This window comes from Camelus bactrianus, chromosome 9 (genome assembly GCF_048773025.1).
Source record: "Camelus bactrianus isolate YW-2024 breed Bactrian camel chromosome 9, ASM4877302v1, whole genome shotgun sequence".
Lineage (NCBI taxonomy): Eukaryota > Metazoa > Chordata > Mammalia > Artiodactyla > Camelidae > Camelus > Camelus bactrianus.
This window is the reverse complement of record NC_133547.1, coordinates 60,734,764-60,758,129: the sequence shown is the minus strand read 5'-3', so window position 1 is coordinate 60,758,129 and position 23,366 is coordinate 60,734,764. Positions and strand designations below refer to the sequence as shown.

Sequence of the window (23,366 nt, the reverse complement as noted above, 5' to 3'; positions counted from 1 at the left end):
CACCATTTTTTGGTGAGATGTGTAAGCAAAAAAATAGTGAAGACCACTCTGCTAAACAAACTGTGTGGCCTTTCTTGCCATTTAACTTCTCTGAGTTCCCTGCACTGTTGGAAGAACATATTGGGGTCTGGCAGTAAAGCGGCTGAAAGTACTGACATAATAAGCCTCAGGGAGCAGCAGTAGTAGTAGCTTTTGCTTTTTTGTTTTTTGCTTTTTCTGTTGTAGTTAGAGTTCAAGTGCTATGGAGTACATGGAAACAACACCTGTTTGTGGCAGGAACTGCCAGGGGACGTGACATTTGGGTGGGTCTTGAATGACTGTGGAATCTGTCATCCCTTTTATGACTGCAATCTGTTGGCTGTCCATGGTGCATTTCCTGTATGTGTTTCATCCACATTATAATTTATCTGGCTTGGAAGGGCCCAGAGGGAAAAGACTGTGCCCTGCCCCACGCGTCGTTTGTGGGGACCCCCAGTAGCTGTTGGCTAAGAAGACCTTGGGTTGTGCTGACTCCACTTTTGTTAGACACACCTACCTGTCACTGAGGGGAGGGCTGGGCCTTTTAAAAATTCCTGCCACTGCAGTGCTGCAGGATTCCTGAGTTTCACCCACACACTGCTCCCTCCCCAAACCCTAGCCACCGGCCAACACACGTACACCAACAAACTCACCCACTCGCCCCCAGCACCACCACCCATGGGAGTGGTGAGATCCACAGCACAACCCTTGTACAATCTTGCCTCTGGGAGAGAGAGCATAGGGTCTTGCACACAGTAGGCACTCGATAAGCATCAGGTGAATAACAAATGAGTAAGAGAAAGATTAGGCTACAGAAGCACATTTCCATCTGTTGCAGTGTAGCAAGAAATGGGTAGATTATGTGGCTGTTTCCAATCCTGAGTGCATTAGAGTCATGGTGGTGCGGGAGGGACTATTAAATACACAGATCTCGCCCCTCTCCTGCCCCCAACTGCTGAATTAGAACAGAGCAGGCATGTGCAGAAAGGAGTTATTTTAAATTGAACTCTGAGAGATTCTGGTTTTGATGCCCAATCAGAGATGAGAATGATAAAATTACTAAACTTCTGTATCCATTCTTCATCAAAAGTATCAATCTGGCAATCTATCAAAACTTAAAGGGAAAGGGAATAGCTCAGTGATGGAGTGTGTGCTTAAAATGCTTGGGGTCCTGGGTTCAATTCCAGTACCTCCATTAAAAAATAATAATCATAAATTTTTAAAAGAATTTAAGATTCACATTCCTTTAAACCTATACTTCTTCCTATATTTTATCCTATTCCTCAAAATATAGGCACAAAGATATTCAGGGCAGCATTTTTAAAACAGAAATACTTGAAACTAGGAAAATGTCCATTTATTAATTAAACAAATTTTATTGAGCATTACTCTCATTACAAGAGACAACAGTAGCAACTACAACAAAGTAATAAAGTCCTTACTTTTACAGAGATTTACATTTTATTCCATCAAAGTAGGACGGAATGAATAATTTATGATACACTCAAGCAATGAAATATTATTCTGCCATCAAAAGGAGCAAGGTTTGTCTACACTGTTTTGAACAGATGTTCAAGACATACTTCTTTTTTTAAAAATTGAGGCATAATTGAAATAACATTAGATTAGTTTTAGGTGTACAACATGAGTCTATTTGTATAGATGGCAAAATGATCACCACAGTAAGTCTCAAGACATTATTTCTAAAAAATTTTGGGGAGATTTTGAATGTATTACCTATTCAAAACCAATAAAATAAATTCAAGAAAGAAGAGAAACAGCACATATAGTATTGTCCTATTTGTGTATAAAATATATACACATACGTGTAGGTATATACATATATACATAAGCAGAAAAAATGTGGAAGAATGTTCAAGAAATTGTTAATGATAGTTATCACTGGGTAGTATGATTGAGAGGAGGCAAATTTTGCCTTCCTCTTTATACCCTTGCATGCTCTTTAAACATTTTAACCTAAGGAAATACTACTTTTATAATTTTTTTGATTCAAAAAAGTTCCGTATAACCCAGAGAGCCTGTGAACTTTTAGATTTCCAGCAGAGGGCAGCAGTGATTCTCAAACAAATATTTCTGACGTCAGAGCAAAACAGGATTAGTGTCCATGGATTTCCAATCCCAGGCGCAAACACGGTACTTGGATCACCAGATTATAAAGGAAACAAAAAGCAATACCACAGAAATCTTAAAATGCTGTAGAAATTGTTGTGACAAAACATTTCCTAAATGGCTCTCTTTTTATTAACAAGTCTAAACAGCCTTTTCCCTTTCTGGAGCTTAGAGTTTTCTCAGTTTTTAACAGATTTCAATCGTCAATCAGACAGTTTGATGAGCTAATCTTAAAAGATCTCTTTCCAGCTCTAAAATTCTATGTCTTTAAGAATCTAAACCAGCATCAGGAAGAAGCAAGCCTCAGTGGCCTCTGGAATTAATTGGTTTACCAAAGAACCTGCTTTACAACCCTGAGCTGATCAGGATGAATTATTACCCGTTTATCTGTAGCGTAGATCAAAGAATACTTGGGGCGGGGGGGAGGTGGAAGGGGGAGGATATTGGTATGTATTAACTTCACTGCTGGAGGAAAAAGAGAGCTCTCCCACTCTATAAATGTTTAGCATGTGTGTAAAGGTCGTAGGTCTGGTGTTTAGAAATTACACACAGGCTTACGAAACAGTCTTCACTGGGTTGGCCAAATTAAACAGCAGGCAGTTGTAGAGAAATAAACACAAGTTAACATTTAACCACAAGTCCCTGTTCTTGCTGCTCAGTCTTTCTCAATAAAAGGGGCCTGAGAGAGTCACAGGCGTGTAGCAAGACTCTGGACTCTTCTGAGAACCCACCCATCTACCACTTTTATAAAATATGTATTTAATATTATAATTAAGTATCTGAATCATAAACTTTTCCAGTTATTTTTCATGTCCCGACAGCAGTGCTCTTTTTACAGATAACCCTTCATAAATTGTTAAATGTATTGATTTTTTTCTTTTAACATGTGCCCAAGGTTTAGCACTAATAAGTGGCTGAAGCAGGATTCAAACCTGTGACTGTCTGCCTCCAAGATCCTCACACTTGACTATGGTCCTGTAAGAAGTGAGAGGACTCACTTCATCTCCTTGTTATCTGGAAGCTGAAAATATCTGCAAGCGTGGTTTGGTTTAAGTACGGAAAGTGAATGATTGTGTCGCAAAACTCACATATACTAAGCACTCACTATGTGCTAGTCTCCGTCAGGTGCTGGGGGTAAGGGTATCAAAAGAGGAATTAGGCTCGATCATCGTACTTTAAGAAATGTCTAGTTTTTGGAGGAGTGAGGAACTGACAAGTATACAAACATAACGTGAAAAATAATAGGAAAACACAGATAAGGGAGAAGAAATCAAGGCAGCATAGCGGGATGGTTAAATCCATGGAGTCCAGTTCTTAGCTGTGGGACCTTTAAGCCTCAGTTTCCTTATCTGTAAAATGGGGGTAGCCTTTAGTCCAGGTAGTTACTGTGACCATTAGATGACTTAATTCATTATTAAACTGCTTAGCATTGAATCTGGTAGATGGAAAGACTTGTTCACATGTTAGCTAATAATATTGTTTGACAAAGCTTAAGCAGAATAAGAATCATGTGTAAAACCACATTTCTGGGATATTGCTGCCCCTTTCTCAAATTACTCTGAATCACCCAGCTCCAAGAGACCCATTTCCTTGAGACTTATCCTTTTCCCTGACATAGTTATCTTTTGATCCCACTAGAATGCCTCTGGGAAAGAATGAGGTGGCGAAGGGGCACCAGCCCCCATGTACCAAAAGCTTAGGTTACATCACCAGGGAGGAGAGCCGAGACCAGGACTAGGCTTCGTGACAGGCAAATCAGGAGTGTTTGTTAGACAATGTCTAGGACCCACTCCCTGAGATTTTCATTCTGCTCCAAACTGAGTTTCAGTACATACTTTACTAGTATTTTAATCTAACTGCAATCATGGGAAGGGGTTCACATGATTTTTATCCTGCAGTCAGTTCCCTTGCCAACCCATTTACTTATTGTTTTCTCCCAAACACTGACTCACCTCCTTCTTCCTCAGTCAAGGACACTGCTTTGATGTGCCACAGGGCCTGCCCCTGTCAGCCTTGGCATGAGTCTTGGCACGAGGATGGATGAGTTCTTTCATCTGAAACCCTCTGCCTTCTGACAGCCATACTTAAGCTAACACTTCTCTCAAAGCCACTAAAACCTTACCGCTTCCTGGAAGCCTTCCCTGCAGAGTTCTTTACTTTTGCACTCCTGTTCTGTGCCACAGTTGCAATTGGGGTTGTTGGAATGTAGCCAGGGCAGTGTTCTTGTGTATTTGTTCCATGTGTGAGTGTTCTGGTTCTTCCGGCTGGGGGCAGCATGGATTTGTGGCGAGGGCAGGGACTCTGGATTCTGGCATGAAGGCGTACAGCAGCACCACAGCAGCACCACTCGTGAGTTCTCACATTCATCCTGGCTGTCCTTTGTCACCTTGGGACTGCTGCTTTATTCTCCTGTGTAGTCAACTTTCATCCGGGCTTCTCCAGGCCGCTGTCCCTTCCCCGCTGCACTTTACCTCTCTCCAAGAGTGGACAGAGGGCCCTCTTTGAACTTTCCAAAGCACAGCTCAGACCAGTTGCGTGTCCCACCATTTACTGTAGTGTCCACATCTGTCAAGTGGGGATAATTACAGGCCCTTCCTCAGTGAATTCTTGTAAGAAAGACATGAGATCGGGCATGTTCACTCACGGGACTCGGCATAGGGCAAGTTGAGACAGATATTTCAGACTGACTGGTTTGCTCCAAATCCATTCCAACCCTGTCGAGCTTGCTTCCTGAACAGCAGAGGTTGGAAAGCTGAACACTGCATTTCTCAAACTCCTCACAGCTCTGGCTCTCTTGATGATTTAGATTCCATTGGTGTGAGACTTTAGAATGGTGAGCTGCATGGAGGAAGAGGCAGGCGTGAAGCGTCCATTTTGCGGAGGCTGATCCTGGCAGAGGCAACCTGATTCTAGAACCAGCAGCTACAGGGGCAGCTTAGCAGTTCTGAAGCTTCTGGACAATGTCAAAAGCTGTGGCTTGCTTGTCAGTGAGTTCCGCAGTAGAATTTTGGAAGTCATTCCTGGGTGTTTAGGCTAGAGTCTATTTCTTAACTTTCCTAATGATTCTGCGAGCTAGCCACACCATTTAATAAATCCTTTTTGTGCTTAAATTAGCCGGAGTGAAACCTGTTGTCTGCAACCAAGAAAATTGACCAATATGTTAGTGTTCGATATATGCTAGCTGTTACCATTATTTTAGAACTTTGTTGGAGGCTTGGTAATAAGAAGAAGAAATTACATTTTAGGAAAGAAAATTTTAAACTAGCTACTAGATAAGACCATGTGAAATAATTTCTAGAGTAGCATTGTTCTAAAGAGCTTTCTTTGATGATGGAAATGCTCTATATTTGCACCCAATGTGGTAGCCACTGGTTGTATGTTTTGAGGGCTGTTGAGCAATTGAAATGTGGCTACTCTGACTGAGGAACTGAATTTTTACTTTGATTAATTTTAATTCACTAAAATTTAAAATTAGAGGGGAAGGATATAGCTTAAGTGGTAGAGCGCATGCTTAGTATACACATGGTCTTGGGTTCAATCCCCAGTATCTCTTCTAAAAATAAAAGTAAGTAAGTAAACCTAATTACCTCCCCCCCCCCAAAATAAATTAATTGCATGCAGTTGGCTACTGTGTTGGACAGCAGAGTCCTCGAGTGTTTTAGCCTTACCTTCCATAAGGGTCTTGACAGCCTTCTCTGTTTCTAGTCAAGAACCTTGTTTCATCAGTTGCTCCTCAATCCCCAGTCTCAGGCCATGTCTTGATAATCTACAGCACACATTCTACTGCCCACAGCAATGACAACTTTTACATGATAAGTTTAGGGTCTCATTGTCCCCAAAGTCCATTCCAGGATTGCCTATCGGCTTTTTATTTGCAAAACCCGAAAGTTTATGGAAGTGTTTTTGGTAAAATGTGAAATGCAATCTATCTTGGGAGACAAATCTCACCTTTCACTTAGAGAAAGGAAACCATTTATTTTATTAGAAAATATGTATGTATTTCCCATCATTTCTGGGTATTGAGTTTCCAAAAATACTGGGATCCTATATCAGTTAGACAAGTGGTTGTCACACTTTGCTGCATGTTAGAACCACTATAATGAAGTAATTATTTGCTACCCACACTCCAGACCAATTGAGTTAGCGTTGTGAGAAATGATTAAAGAGAACCAAAACCTTATCTGCAACACCCTAATTATTTTTTTCAAAAAGGAGAATGTGTTCCTATAATAACTAGTAATTAAAATTTAATAAAAATATAAGAAAAATAATGGTAGGATTTTTAAGGGGGTAATTTATTGTGAGATAAGATAAATAATTACAGACCTGTTAATCAAAGCCAAATTTTTTTTCCCATTTTGGTTGACTAGAGGCCACAAGGAGACAGTAATCATAGAGCCATCATCCAGCAACACTGGGAAGCTTCTGGAATGCAGAGGTTCATGAAGGGTACAGATTTCAGTCAGGCTCCTCTTCCGTATTGCCCCTTTCACATTTCTGTGAATACACCCAAATAGTAATAAACTGTAAGCATTTTATAGACCTTCCTTCCGATATGACCAAACATACGGACAACCCAAGGGAAGCTGAGAAAAAAGATAAGAGGTGTCCAGATTCAGTGTCAGGCGGTCTTTTTATGTTGTCCCCATCCCTCTACTTCCCCCCACACAGATGTTCCCTGTAAGTGAACTTGACCGTGTGCGATTCATAACAGAATTGGATGGTCCCAAAAAGTTTGAAGAGAGGAACTCGAACTTCCTGAAGTGATTCTGTCTTGACATTAATTCAAATTTAGGAAGGAGCTGCCTAAGCCCTTTATAAATATCCGTGAAACATATGTGACTCAAGACTGATTTTATTTCCTTCTGTCCTCTCGGGGCCTCTTTAATCTCACCAGAGTGATGCCATGACTTTGGTTCATGACTGCAGTGAGTGACAGCTGGGAGCTAGCCCTTTCCACCTGCCCTGATTCAAAAACAGTAGGGCGTTTCCCACAGTTGAGAGCCCAGGTGCTTGGAAATCCTGCCAAATACTTTTTCCAACTTAAAAAGAAAAATTGTCATTATATCCATTGAATTCTGACTTAGGTAACACATTCAAGATTTAAAAATTCAGAAGATACAAAGAGCATAAAGTGACATTTGTTCCTCTGTTCAACTCTCCCATTTTCCCAGTTCCCTTTCCCAGTGCTCCCAGTTTCTGGATTATCTTCAAGAAGATAGATATTTCAAGCCTATTGAAAAAAAACACATTTATGTTTTCTTCCCCTCTTTTATTCTTGTATTTTACATTAATGATAGCATACCATACAAATATGTTTTTCATTTGTTTAATTTTTTTTCTTCTACTCCTTCCTCTGGAATGGAAATTCCAAGAGGGAAAGGATTTTATTTTGTATAGCATTGTATTCTCAGCATGGCCAGCAGTGCCCAGCACATGGTAGTTGCTTCATAAATACTTATTGAGTAAGTGAATGAACACACCCTGATCTTGCTTTTTTCCCTTTTGGAGATCAACTCATTGCAGTACTCACGTTTTCTTCTAGCCTGGATAGTGTTCCGTTGTCTGGATTCATTCTGATTTCTTTAATCAGATCCCTACTGATGGACCTTAGTTTGTTTCTTTCTAATGCTCAGCCATGAAAAATAGTCCAGACATTTGTGTCTGTGTACAGATGTCATGTCGTACATGTGTGAGTATATCTGTTTGTTAGAGAAACTCCTAAACGCAGAGTAGTTGGGTCAGAGGGTGAGCCGTGAGGTATATTTTGCCAACTTCTTTTTAATTGGAAGCACTTCGCCACGTCTAAATAGCATTACTGTGGTCCGTGGCAGGTGACTTAAGCCTATTCTATCATTAATTAAATTGTGCTGGTTGGGCCTGAATTTACTACCTCCACTTATTCCTCCAAATCCAACATGAAAACACCACACGGGTTGGAACTGTGAGAACAACACAGATACATCTCAAATACACAATGTAGAAAAGAAAGTGCCCACTGCATGAGTCCAAGAACAAACAAGACGTATCTAGGTGACAGAAATCAGAACAGCTACTGCCTGAGGTTGGGGGGCCCTGACTTGGAAATGGGAACTAGGAAACTTTCTGAAGGGATGGAAACATTTCTATCTTGATTTGGGTGGTGGTTTACACGAGTGTTTGCAGTTGTCAAAACTCATTGACCTGCACTGAAATGGAGACATTTTTTGTAAAATATTCCGCAATTAAAAAAACTGAAAGAACTGGGCTCTGGGGCATAACATGTTACTATCTGCACATTGCAGTCACACTGGTGTTTTTTCAATTCCCCAAGCACACCATGCTTTTTCCCACCTGTCAGCCTGCAGGTATGCTGTTTCCACTGCCTAGAATACTATTTCTTCCTTTTTACCAACACATAACTACACCCATTCACACACACACGTAACATGCACATCCATCTCTTTGTAATTTCACTGTGCATCTAAGATATAAAGTAGTTCCCCCTTATCCATGGGGAAATAGGTTCTAAGATCCCCAGTGGATGCCTGAAACCATGGATAGTCCCAAACCCTATACATACTGTGCTTTTCCTTATACATACATACCTATGATAAAGTTTAATTTACACATTAGGCACAGGAAGGGAATATTTGAATTGCCAGCATCACTGCTCTTATGCCTTGGGGTCATTATTAAGTAAAATAACAGTTACTTGAACACTGCAATCCGATGATAGTCAATTTGATAACCTCGTTGGTACTAAGTGGCTAACGGGCACGTAGCATAGTGGATACTCTGGACAAAGGGATGATTCACAACCCTGGTGGGATGGAGCAGGATGGCATGAGATTTCATCAAGCTACTCAGAGTGGCGGGCATTTTAAAACTTATGAATTGCTTATTTCTGGAATTTTCCATTGAATATTTTCAGACCTCTACTGACTGCACGTAACTGAAACCATGGAAAGCAAAACAACAGATAGGGTGAAGGAGGGTGTAGTATAACATAGAAAATGGCTGGAATGATGTACTTTTATAACTTGTTTGCAAAACTCAGGTATAAGAAATTGCACATTTCTCAATTTGAGGGAGACTCAAACTTAAATGCAACTCTATCACTGCCTTTGTAGGTGATGGTGGGTGATACAATCTCAGTCATTTTGGGTCAGGCTGCCCACTTGGTCTTGTGAGTTTTTTTTTTAATGCAGGACTGGTTGGTACTGGATTCATTTTTTTCCCTTTCCTAAGTCTTATTTTTTATTGAAATGTGGTTGATTTACAATGTTAGTTTCAGATGTACAGCAAAGCAATTCAGTTATACATATATATACGTACAAATTTTTTTTTCAGTTTCTTTTCCACTAAGTTGGCTTTGTGAGACTAAAGAAGTATTTGGGATTTGGAAAATTCAGAAAAACTGGAGAAGGGCCTTTGGTCCACGTGGTGGTCCCTGAGATGCTCCTTGTTCTGTGTGGTTTACTCAAAGGCGAAAGGCTCAGACCAGTGTCAAGCTCAATCATCAGGCTCCTCTTGGAGGGTCCTGAGACCTAGGAGCTGCTTAGTGCTCAGTCTTCCCGAGGCCACCAGCCACCCCCATCCTGCCACCTTCTGGGGCCCTGTGTGGAATTGGGACAGGAGTCTCTGCTACTTTGGAACTTGCCCTCCCTATCCCCTCTAGTGGGTTTGAACCTTTAAACACCATCCTGTGGAGAATGGGGGCAGCCAGAGGGGGTTTGGGGAAACCCATTAAAGCTGGTAAATGTCCAGGTTGGACTCAGCCTCAGCTTTCATTAAATAGCAAATGGGAAAACTGGGGAAAAAGAAAGAAATGTATTTTTTTCCCAAGCTTCTAAGAGTTTTGCCAACAATTGGAGTAATTAAAAGTTCTCAGAAGTAGCCGATGGTGCCCTTTTCACCGAGGGAATGTGGGCCAAGCATGATATATTAAATGAGGGGGAGCTGCTCTATTGAAGTTAAAAATAATCTTCTGTCACATGGCTAATTTGTTGGAATGCAGCAATTAAAGGGCTGTGGGCAGAGGGAGAGCTGGAAGCAGCTGGGGAGCTCGCAGGCAGAGTGCACACCCTGGGGACTGTGTTTGCAGAGAGAGAAAACACTGTCACAGCTGACTTAGGGCACCTTATCAGAAAACCCACAAAGGGGGCAGGAAGAAGGAAAAGTGGGGTTGAGTTCAGCTGTGACCTATGAGTTTATCAGACAGTGAAGGGATGGGTCAGGACTTGTCACCTGTGCTCCCGGGATGCTGATTCACTCAGCAAGGATGAAGGCTTTCCAGTTCCCCCTGCACTTTGAAATCACATGCCTTTGAATCCATTTCAAAGAAACACATAACCCAAAGGAGCCCTTTGATCCTAAATCCGTGGGAAAACCAATCTATAAGATCTTGAGGGCAAAAGCTCAGGCCAAGAATACAAACCTTAGATTGGGGATTTTTTTGTAAGTTTTTGAAATTTTTGAATTTTTTTTGAAACTTTTGAGTTCAAAGAGTTTTAAGGAAAAAGTTATCTGGTATAATACATGAATTTTCCAGGTGAGGGAACAAGCTCAGAGAGAGGCTGATTTACCCAAGGTCATTCCACCAGTAAGTCACAGAAGCTATATTTTAACCCAGGTCTTTAGGTAGAGAAGAGGACATGGTGGTTAGGAAACAGGATTCAGACTGCCCTGATGTGGTCTCCCTGCTCCAGAAGCTGTAGACCCAGCTTGCAAGTTCCTAACCCCGCTCAGTCTCAGTTTTACCATCTGTAGAATGGGAAAAACAAATAGTACCCATCATCCAGAATTCTTAAAATGTACATGAAGTATTTAGTGTAACATCTTGCCTAAATGCTTAATAGAATGTTAACTGTTATCTCGTAGCTTTGTCTCCTCCGTTCTGCATCAAACTCCTAGCGCCATGTTGCAGGTTAACTTGCCTGCACATCCTTTTTGGTTTGGGTGGGATCCTCTTTCTCTTCTTTCCACCTCCAGTTCTCACCCATTACATATAAAGGAAAAGAGGATCGGTCACTTTCCCCTAGCATTTTCTGCATTGCAGCACACCCAGCTTACTTCTTTTCTCTCAAGCTCTAGGCCTTCCAGCCTGCGCTTTCAGTATGGTTGCCAAGCAGAAATGGCACCAACATGAAGCAGCAAGTGTTGCTGCCCCAAATGCAGTAGCCAGACCTATCTGAATCTTTTAGAATACTTGATCAATTTTCAAATGTATAAAGGGCACCACTAACAGAAGAGGCTCTGAATGTCTAGTGGAGGTTTGTGCATCATAGTCTAAGCACACTTGCAAAGTGAAGGCCAAGCTCTGGATGTGCACATAGTTGCAAGGAACAGAAACCTCCCTGACACTAGCTTGAGCCAAAAAGGGGCACGTTTAATGGCTCCTGTAACCACAAGACTAGATTTCATTAATGACTAGATCCAAGGTTTCAACAACATCCCCCGGGCATCCTTCTGCTTTGTTGGGCTCCATTCTTTACACTCTTGCCACTTGGCAGACAAAATATCTGTGGCGAGCCCTAAGCTTTACTTTTCTCTGGTTCATTATTCTTCACATCAAGAAGTAGTCTTCCTGCCCTTAGTTGTGTTCCCTGATTGGCTGCCTTAAATCAAGTGCCCATTCCTGAAACAACAGGGCGAGGGAAATGAGCTTTTTTGATGGGACAGACTGGACCACACGCCCCCACTGTAACACCGGGGAGGCAGAGCGGAGAGCGTACTGACTGGCAGCCCGATTAGCTTCACACATGCTAGGATAGGAACAGTTCCTCCTATTCTTCTTCCGAGGAAGAAGAAAGGGAAAGACAAGCAGATATAAAGCATTAATACCAAACACAGCACTGTGTGTACTTTTCTAAGGTGGTGGTTTATAGCTTGCTTCATATCCTCAAAATGTTCTATGACCCAAGAAATAGTAAGAACTTGTGGAGAGGAAAATGCTTTTGCCTCTCTCCAAATATTTCCTTCCTATAGAGGGTCATCAATTAACATTGGCACCCGAGGCTTCTCTTCATGCCTGCCACCTTCTGCACTCAGGGAAGGGAGAGCGTTGGGAGAAACTAGGAATGAGCGTCCCAGTGTCTTCCTCTTCCTGGTCTCTGAGGATCAATATCCGGGGAGAGAGCCCAACAAGTTCTCTCCGTCCGCAGGGGGAGGGCACTCTGGTCTACTGTTGCCCAAGACTGTGGGCAAGTCTGTTTAATTGGGATTCAGGGAAGCCTATTGGGCACACACATTCAGCCACATTTTCCAGTCTAACACCTCATCAGAAGATCATCCATCTCTTGACTACCCAGACCCGCCACTGCTTCAGAGCCGGAGTAGCGAGAAGACATGATCTTTATTGAGCCCCTTTTCAAAAGTCAACAGGAACCCTCAACTTAGCGTACTGGGGACCCACAGATTCATCCTCTCACTCTCCTCTTCCCGGCTAGATCCCCTACTGGGGAAGCTGGTCTCTTTGGGAATCCACAGAGATAGCAGAGTGCTCGGAGCAGGCTCAGAGGGAAGCTACAAACATAACCGAAAGGCAAGGAAGCTAGATTTACAACAGCAGGCGAGAGAAACTGCGGTTATTTCACGTGGAGGGGGAAGAAAAGGCCGACGGAGGGGTGCTTCAAGAGTGGCCTTGACCAGAACCCTGCTGAGGGTGTGACATCACTGGTATTTTTCCACAGCCTCACCCTGACCCTGATCCTAGTCAGATCTGTCTCTCCCCTCTTCCCACTTGTACCCTCTACACCCACCTCTTTGAAGGTAAATTGTTCCACTTCCCCAGGAGTAGGGGAGATTGGGGCACACAGATCAACTTCAGGAAATTAATGCCACACTATCACTTCTTTTCTAGTACAAAAGTAATACACAACCTGTGAAAGGAACTAAAAAGACACAGAAGCGTATAAAGAGTGAAACTAAAATCAACTTAAACCCTCAACCCTGAGATAGCCGTTGTTAGCATCTTAGTCTATTCTTGTCCAGCCTTCTTTCTATACATATTTTAAAAATATATTATTTCTTTAAAAATTATTAAAATATTTCAAATAAAATAGCAGCATATAGTGTAAAAAGAGGAAAATGGTATATTCTGCTCTTTCTCTTAGTGTTATGATCTGTGTGTACTATTAAATGAGTTTTTTTTTTTATTGTTATCACTTCCTTTTCTCTCTCCTGGTGTTCGGAATCACTGATATTAATGGCACTCATTTGAGAGGAAAGTACTGGTGTTATGACACCCATTTTGGAGATGGGGAACTGTGACTTACCCAGAGCCACACCCAACTCCTGCTTATATGGCTAGGATCCCAGGGGACAGGAAACAATTTCCTAACATAACTGATAGCTCTGTTGAGAAAAGGGAGTAACAAAGGTGGCTTCCAAAAGCCAGGCTTCTTGACCTTCCTTCTCTATCAGAAACGCTCTTCGTATTTGCCCATAGCCCCTGAGGCCTCCCCAGCTCCAAGATTTTGATTCTGGGAGCATGGAGCTGCAAGTGAACAAAGAGCCAAGGGAAAGTTCTTTATCAGCAGGAGAATTATTTTATGCAATGTGTTTCCTTACATGAGTTGGGACAATAAGGGGAAAGAATGAGAAGAAATAAAAGGCCAGTTACTCAGGCCACTTTTAATGAATCACCCCCCAGTGTCATTACCCATCCCCAGTCAGGAAAAGCTTGAGTTTTTCCATGCCAAGAAAAACAGAGGGCAGGAAGAAACAAATTACGACCTTGTTTGTGTTTTGTATCTTAACTATTTGATTTATAGGCCTTGATCCAGTGATTATGGATGAAAGAAAATATCCCAGTGTCCCAAATCTAACCTGAACTTAACCGGGGGTGGGTCTCACGTCCACTGCTCAAAGTTAGCACGAAGTTAAAATGCTTTAAGAATAAAGCTTCAGAGTTTGGGTCTGCATGTAAGAATTCTCAACCCAGTGGCAATACCAGATTCCTTTCCCACACTCTGATTTCAAAAATCTCTGTTTAGAAACTGTTTAGAAACTTTACGCCTTTTCCTTCATTCCAGAAGCTGGGCATTTATCTCTTCAACAATAGTTATTAAGCACCTGTTGTATGCCAAGCACCAAGCCAGATATTGGGGATAAAACAGTGTGCATACAGATCAATCAACATGTGAATCAGGAAAATATCACATAGTGGAATCTAAAAAATAAAACAAATGAATACAACAAAACAGAAACAGACTCATGGATATAGAGAACAAACTAATGGTTACCAGTGGAGAGAGGGAAGGAGGAAGGGGTAGGGGATTAAGAAGTACAAGCCACTATGTATAAAATAAATAAGCTACAACAATATATTGTACAGCACAGGGAATATAGCCAGTATTCTATAATAACTTAATGGGGTATAATCTATAACAATTTTGAACCATTATGTTGTACACCTGAAACTAATATAGTATTGTAAATCAACTCTACCTCAATTAAAAAAAAAAAGATAGAACAGTAACTAAGATTTAATTATAGGTTATAATGCAATAAAAATGGCCAGACATTTTTGGAATAGCTTTCAATCTCCATAAAAGCATATTTTACTAGTAAATGGGAATCCCTCCAGTTGTGTTAAATATTTTATTCGTCCATTTTACTTGTCCGGTTAGCTGCACAGCAAGTTAAATCTCTCCTACTCAACAGTTTCCATCCTGCTTTTTCACTTTAAACAATGAATGTTACATTACATTTTAAAAAATGAAAATATCCTCAAAAGACCTAAATGTAAGAGCTAAAGCTATAAAATTCTTAGAAGAAAACATAAGAGAAAAACTTCATGAATTATAATGGATTTAGCAACAATTTCTTGGATATGACATGAAAAGCACAGGAAACAAAAGTAAAAATAGATAAATTAGACTACATCAAAAGTAAAAACTTCTGAGCATACAAGGACACAGTCAGCAGAATACAACCCACAGGATGGGAGTAAATATGTGTAAATCATTTCTGATACAGGACTAACATCCAGAATATATAATGAACTTCTACAGCTCAACAACAAAAACCAACAGTCCAATTAAAAAAATGGATAAATTTCTCCAAATAGGAGATAGAAATGGCCAAGAACCACACGAAACGACGCTCAACATCACTCATCATTAGGCAAATGCAAATCAAAACCATAGTGAGAGACCACATCACCTCAATTAGGATGACTTCTATGAAAAATAAAAAATAATAAGTGTTGGTGAGAATGTGGAAAGACTGGACCCCTTATACACTATTGGAATGTAAATGGTACAGCTGCTATGGAAAATAGCATAGCAGTTCTTCAAAAAATTAAAAATAGAATTACCATATGATCCTTAATTTCACTTCCCGATGCTCAGGAGAATTAAAAGCAGGGCCTCAAAGAGACACTTTACACCTAAACATTATTGCTTTCGTTTGGTCTACTGTTTGCCCAACTGTTGTTCCTTGTTTTGGGAGGCAGCGGCTAATGCATTTGCCTTTAAATCTATTAAATGCCCCCAATTAGCTGCCTTGGACTTGGGAAAGTTCTGAGTCAGGCAAAATGAGGGCGAGCCTTCTGAGCTGGCCCTTCAGGGAGCCACCAGACTGGTCAAAATGAACAATACTTAAAGAATGAGGTCACTTCTACTACCTCCAGGACTAAGAACTTGTAGGAATATGGGCTGTTGTCTTCAAAGCTTCTGTCAAATTGGAGAGCAGGGGTTGGAGACAGGGGGAGTTAAAATGCCACAAAGCACTCTTACTGAGATTCAACTGGTTTTTCCTTGCTTAAGTATTACCTGGTTGTCGTAATCTTTTGTTTTATTTCCAGAATGCCAATAAAGTTGATTTTGAGAGTAACAAAGAAAAGAAAAGAAAAGAAAAGAAAAGAAAAGAAAAGAAAAGAAAAGAAAAATATCATGGAGCCATGAGCTCTGTAGAGAGAAAGAAAGTGGAATGATGTGTTAGACCAGTTAGCCACTTAGGTTGTGGTGGCTCACCTGGGCCTCACCCAGGGGTTGACATTTAACCAGAGATTAGAATGATAAAATCTAAATGTGAAGTTAGGCAGAGAGAATATCCCCTGAGGTAGACTCCTGCTTGGCATATACAAATCAAATCATCTCAATTCAAAAGAAATTCCTGGCCATTAGGATTATTTTTCAGATACTAATCTAGATGGAAGGTTGATAAATTCCTTTCTGACTCTTAAGTATAGAAAATCATGTTTGACCTCACTCCTAAGAAAAGAAATGCAAGTCAAAACTACAGGGTGATACAGTTCTTAAAAAAGTCTGATTGGTATAATTCAAAAACTCTGACAACACACTCTGTGGGACTGGGAGGAAACTGGCACTCACGTGCGTTGCCAGTGAGGGTATGAACTGGTACAATTGCTCGGGAGCGCAGTTTGGAGGGCTGTGGTGGGTGGTGAAAATATAAATTGGTGCAATTGCTAACACTACAAATGCATGTGCTTTGGACTTAAAAGTCTTATTTCTTCTTGTACATATATATAATGAACACTACAAATGCATGTGCTTTGGACTTAAAAGTCTTATTTCTTCTTGTACACCTGTTGAAAGTATCTAATTCAGTACATTTTAGTGTAGTCACAGGGCTGTGCAACCATTATAGCAATCCAATTTTCGAACATTTTCACCACCTATCCCCCCTCCCCTCAGAGTTATTAATGATAACATTATTTGTAATTCCCAAAGACTGGAAACCCAAGTCTCCATCAGTAGGAGACTAGTTGAGTGATGATCCATTCATACCAAACTATAGAACTATGGAAAACTATGCAACTATAAAAAATAAATAAGGACAGTAGGGGTGGGGAGGGCATAGCTCAGTGGTAGAATGCGTGCTCAGCATGCACGAGGTCCTGGGTTCAGTCCCTAGTACCTCCATTAAAATCAACCAACCAATCAATTAATCTAATTACCTGCCCCCCTAAAAATTTGTTTAAAAATAAATGAGGAGACTATGTATTATTACCTAAACATTTCTAAGATGTCATTAAGTAAAAAAAAGCAAGATGCAGAACTGTGCTGTTTGCTGCCTTTTATATAAAAGTGAGTAAAACTAAGTGTAAATATTTATATTTACTTGCATCTGCATAGAGAAACTCAGGAAGTTAACACAAAAAAATTAATTAAGTGATTTTCTGGGTGAGGTGAAGGAAAGGGAATGGGAAGTGGATAGCAAAGGTGGGCTAGAGAATTTTTTTATTGAGATGTTTAATTTTTTTTTTTCAGTTTTGAGCCATGTGAATTTATTGAAGACTTAAAAAAATTAAATTTAAAACTTGTCCCCTCTACTACCCCTTATCTTACTTTATTAATTTATCACTTAATCCATAACCATTGTTCACTCCTCCAGCCACTCTCCTGAGAAAGCATCTACTTAAATGAATGAATGATTGTTTATAAAAAGTACATTAGTGCATATAAATTATATCTTTAAAAAGCTGATCTAGATGGAAGTTTGATCAATTCCTTTAAAAGTCTCTTTAGATCTCTTTAAAATCAGAGATTAATCTGGTCACGAAGGAGCTTTCTGTGCCTTGCAGATTATGATAATCAAGTATGATAATCCTCGACAGATTAGATAAAGGCCACTGACCAGTTGGGGCATTCTGAGGGCAAAACCAGCCTAAAGGAAAGTTTGTGTTTATTGAAATATTACAATTTTTCAAAGTGGCTGTTTGCTCAGTAGATTGTAGTAAACACACTGACATCATCCAGTCTCTGTACTAGATCATCTTTATCAAAAAGAACCCCTCACATGATAAAGAACTTTGAAGTGTGACGGTCTTTTCACATCCCTGTTTTCATTGGCTCCACATCTGGGAAGTATGGTAGCCTTTTATGTTTTTTAATCTTCCCCTTATGCCCTTCCCCTAACCACTAATTTGGAATTTAACACTCTAAGTTTTGACTGATTTTTCTTCAAGAGCTTTATTAAGATATAACTCACATACCATACATTTCACCTGTTGAAAGTATCTAATTCAGTACATTTTAGTGTAGTCACAGGGCTGTGCAACCATTATAGCAATCCAATTTTCGAACATTTTCACCACCTATCCCCTCCTCCCAAAAGAAACCTCATACCCCTTAGTGGTCACTCCCCATTTCTCCCAACCCTCTCAGCCCTGGGCAACTACTAAATCTACTTTCTGTCTGTATAGACATGCCTTTTCTGGAAATTTTTGTGTAAACGAAATCATACTATATGTGGTCTGTTGTCACTGGCTTCTTTCACTTAGCATGATGTTTCCTATTTTTACTGCTGAATTATATTTCAGTGTAAGGACACATATACACTCATATATTTATGTGTCTAAATATGTATATATTTGTGTATATACATATTTAGAGATATATTTTCTTTTTGAAACATGTGAATGTATTTATTACCTGTTAAAAACAAACACTAAAAGGAAGAAAAGTGGGTGTACTGAAGCCAGGAAAACCAAAATTCTGGGTAGAAAGCATCCTTATGGATGGCTGTTTGCACAGCTATAATTTCTTTGGATTCTAGAAACTGGGCTGGGCCAGTGGGGATTGTGCCCCAGTCATAAAACTCAACAGGATGGTATTGGGGGAGGCTCCAGAAAAGGCTGCCCAAAGGCCAGAGCAGCCTGGCTGAGCTGGGTGTTGGAACAACCCCAGGAGGCGTGCAATCAAACAGCCCTCCCTGAGGCCACATGTTGGACATATGGGCTCTTCACACCAGTTTCCTGGAGCCTCCCTGACACTGAGTGGCCCAGGCCTGGCCCTGGGAAGAGGAGTGTTGGACTGTGATGGCTTTAAGAGTTTGTCTTCCCTCTGGCAGGGGATGAGAATAGGTTGCTAGGGGACATAATACCTTGGAAAGAGCAAGAGCAGATTTGAGGGCTACCTCATTGTATTTTATTCTTGATACAAGAAGGGGGAACTTCCCCCATCAAAAGCGTGAGAACCCAGGAGTTGTGTTTGATGTCTACCAAAAAACAGGACAGAATCCTTATTCCTTGCTGTACTCTCAAGGAGCATGCACAGCATCTTCCTTGAAAGTTTCCTGTTCCATTTCCACTATTCATACAAAAGCAGTAGAATGAGCTTGCAGATAACAACTCCCCTAGGGCAGCATCTTGCATGCTAGCCTGTTACCTGAGATAAATTTCAGAGCACACAGCTGGACAGCAGTGAGGAGAGGATTTTCTAATAGGTGAAAACAGTGGAAGTAAAATGTTAATGTTAAAATGTTTATATGGTAAATGCCATTTTCCTCTTAGAATATAAATTTTCTTAAGAGCTGGGTCTCATTCAGAGCACCTAGAAATAACACCAATAATAGCAAGGTCAAAGGATGCTAAATCATGTACAAAAAATCAGTTATATTTCTCTATTATAGTAGCAAACAATTGGAAAATGAAATAATTTCATTTATAAGAGCATAAAACCCATAATTATATAGAAATAATTTAAACAGAAGATGTAGAAAACCTCTATGCTGAAAACCACAAATTAAAAAAAGATTCAGATAAATGAAGCAGTATACTATAAGGATTGTGAGACTCAAGGTTGTTAAGGTATTCATTCTTTTAAATTCATCTATAAGCTCTTTTACAAAAATTAACAGGCTGATTTTAAAAAGTAACCTTATTATTTTGGGATAATTTTAGATTTACAGAGAAGTTGCAAAGTAGTGCGGAGTTCTTATATACCCTTCACCCTGCTTCCCATAATGTTAGCATCTAAGATTTACTACAATACATTTGTCAAAACTAAGACATCAACACTGGTACGTTACTGTTACTTTAATCTGAATTTCACTGTATTTTCCCCAGATGTCCTTTCTTTTGTTCTAGGATCCAATCCAGGTTGCCACTTTGCATTTAGTTGTTGTTTCTCCTTAGTCAAATTGGTCTGTGACAGTTTCTTATTGTTTCCATGTTTTTGTTTTGTTTTTGTTTCTATTTATTTATTTATTTTTTAGTTATAGTCAGTTTGCAATGTTGTGTCAATGTTTTTGTTTTTCAAATGAGTTTGACAGGTTTGATTAATCCTGGTCAGGTACTTGTAGAATGTTCCTCAATTTGGGCTTGTCTAATGTTTTTCTCATGTTTAGACTGGGATCGTGGGTTTGGGGGAAGAATGCCACAGTGAAGGGCCCTTATGCCACATACCAGGGAGTACATGGTATCAGCATGATTTCTCACTGGTGAGAAATTCACCTTGATCGCTTAGTCCAACAAGCTGATTTTTAAAATTTATGTGGAAATCCAAAGGATCTAGAATAGCAGAAACAATTTTGAAAACTAAGAGCAAAACTGAAGGCTTTACATTACCTGACTTCAAGCCTTACTACAAAGCTATTGTAACCAAGACAGTGTGGAATTGGCATAAAGATTGACAAATAGATCACTGAAACAGAATAGAAAGTTCAGAAAAAGACCCACACTTACATGGTCAATCAATTTTCAACAAAGACATAAAACAATTCAGTAGGGAACCATTTTCATCAAATCGTGCCGAAACAACTGGATATCCACTTGGAAAAAAAGAGATTGAGAAAGCTGGTTAAGGTTACCAAGTTTGTGAGAAGCAGGGACAGGGATTCCAAGCTAGACTTTCTGACTATCATGTACTATAAATTGTGAACATGAATTTATAATCAGTACATGTAGGCCACAGTATTTTTTTGAATCAAATTCAATTTGAAGCCATTCTTTTTTTTAAAATGCCAGTGTCATGAAAGAAAAATAGAGGCTGAAGAGATGTACCCGATTAACAGAAACTAAGGAGACATAACTAAATGTAATATATTACCCTGGATTGGATCCTGGATCACATAGACACACCAATACTCCACAGAGAATGTTATTGTAATAAATTGAAAATAATATAGACAGCATGTTAGATAATAATTTTATATGAATGCTAAATTCCCTGAATTTGAAAATCATACAGTGGTTATGTAAGAGCATCCTCTTATTCTTAGAAGATATGGAATTATTTGGGGTTAAAGGGTCATGATGTCTGCAACTTATTCTGAAATACTTTGGTTTGACACTATTAACAGTGACAATAAAAATAAATATATATGGAAGAAGTCAAATATGGAAAAATAACAATTGGTGACTCTAAGTTAAAAGTATATGGGAATTCATTGTATTATTCTTTCAACTTGTTTGAAATTCTAAAAAAGAAATTTAAATATTTTTAAAACCCACTTTAATCTGATTCTAATTCCACTTGATAAGTCTAAGTCTCAGTCAGTCATGAGGGTGTTCCTTTCCTCCTCCCCAGGGCTTTTACATAATGCAAAACATTCAGGAAGGGCCCTCTAGCTTTGAGTGCACATTGGTCACTTCCAAAAAGATCTGTTGCAGAGCTGAGAGACTCCGCACTGACACACTCCAACACGTCTGCTAGCGGGAGCCCTGGCACGAGGGTCCCATCGTTCTCCGTGTACCATGTAGCCCTCGGCTCCGAAATCCTATCACCTGCCTAGGTTCCTTTGAGGAAGCTTGTGGAGTTCCTGCTATTGAAAGAATGCCAAGCCACTTTTCCTCTTCCCAGTCTCAGAAAGCCCCCTTTTGCTTTTGTGGTATTCCAGATATCTTTCTCTAACACCTCTCTTTGCTGAGAGTTTCTTCCATGCTATCCTCTTAGGGTCTTTAAAAACACAATTTCCTAGAGGTGGAAGTAGAAGAGGAAATGCTATATGATTTTTACCAATTCACTGCTTGAGAGAGAAAGACGTATCAACTATGCTTCAAATCAGACTCACAGATATAGAAAACAAACTAGTAGTTACCAGTGGGGAGTAGAGGGGAAGGGCAAGATAGGGGTGGGGAAGTGGGAGGTAAAAACTATTGGGTGTAACACAGGCTTCAAGGATGTATCGTACAACATAGAGGATATGGCTGATATTTTGTAGTAACTGTAAATGGAGTGTAACCTTTAAAAATTGTATTTAAAAAAGCCTCAGAAAAGTTCAGTATTTCCCGCAGTTATCCACAGATCACTTGCATCAGAGTCATTCAAAGTACGTGCTAAAATGTTAATTTCTGATTCTATATCCAGACCCACTGGACCTGAATCTCTGAAAGTGGGGCTGGGAATCTGCTTCTTTTTATTTTTAGTGTCTTAAAACAATGCTTTAGTATTTCTCATGATTCTTTGCGTTGACTTGGCAGTTTTGCTGATACAGCCTGGACTCACGCATGCATGTGCACTCAGCTGACAAGTTGATTAAGGGGTGGGCTCAGTTGAGACAGCTTAAATGGCTGATCTTTAATCCCAGGCTTCTTCACAGCATCATGATCTGGAGGTAGTGTTCTAAGATGGTGAAGATGGAAACTTCAAGGCCTCTTGAAGTCTAGTCATTGTAACTCTTACAGCACCACTTCTGCCACAATCTATTGGCCAAAGTAAGTAACAAGGCAAGCCAAGGTTGAAGGTGAAGAAGAGACTCCATATCTGGACAGAAGGGAATCTGCCTTCTTAACATAGCCTTCTCAGTTGACTCATGCACACTGGGGTTAAGTGTGAATAAATCATTTACCAAATATGTGTTCAGAGCTGTGTCCCTTTGCATTTGCTACATATCTTTATTTCTGGCACTTAAATGTATACATATGTGTAAATATTTTTTTTTTCTTTCAGAAATTACTGAAATAGTAACATGCTTAGGTACTACATAGAGATGGAATCGCTGAAGCTCAGAATGGTAGCAGGAGTTTCTGCAAAAGAAGGAATTGGAGGAGCTTGAATGGTGAGTAGGCATTGCAAGGAAGAGGGTATCTTAAGTCAATGGACCTGATATGACCACAGATGTGGGTTTATACCAGTAGGTTTGGGAGTCAGTGGCCGGTGCACAAGGCTTATAAAAGAGAATGGTGGAAATGGTGGAAGAGGTTGGGGATGGATTATGGAGAGTCTGGGAAAGTGACAAGATTAAAATGACATTTCACCATTATCAATTTGTCAGTTGTAAAGGCAGTTAAAAATGAGTAGCTAACAACACTGCACATTAACCAAACTTGTAATTCCAAAATGCTTGGACCTCTAGCCAGAGACAGTGTTGTGGGACACAGTGGGGCGTCGGTGACATGTGGGTTGGTAAAAGAATTTACCATAGGTTAATTAAAAGAATAGAAAGGAGTTTATTAGGGTACACTGTCATACACAACAGCGGGCCACACAGACAAGAGGTGTGTGAGCACCAAAGCTAAGAACAAGGAAAAAATTTAATAGTTA

General features: G+C 40.0%; 1 protein-coding gene across 1 annotated transcript in view; it reads left to right on the top strand.

Annotated features, from left to right (window-relative positions):
• The window catches only part of NIP7 (nucleolar pre-rRNA processing protein NIP7), a 64,125-nt gene extending 41,258 nt beyond the window's left edge, over nucleotides 1-22,867 (top strand). Inside the window, exon 5 of the mRNA XM_010962549.3 lies at nucleotides 22,773-22,867. Coding sequence (XP_010960851.1) covers nucleotides 22,773-22,787 — 15 coding nt within the window. The 3' untranslated portion in view covers nucleotides 22,788-22,867. The remainder of the gene's footprint in view (nucleotides 1-22,772) is intronic.
• The last annotated feature ends 499 nt before the right edge of the window (nucleotides 22,868-23,366 follow it).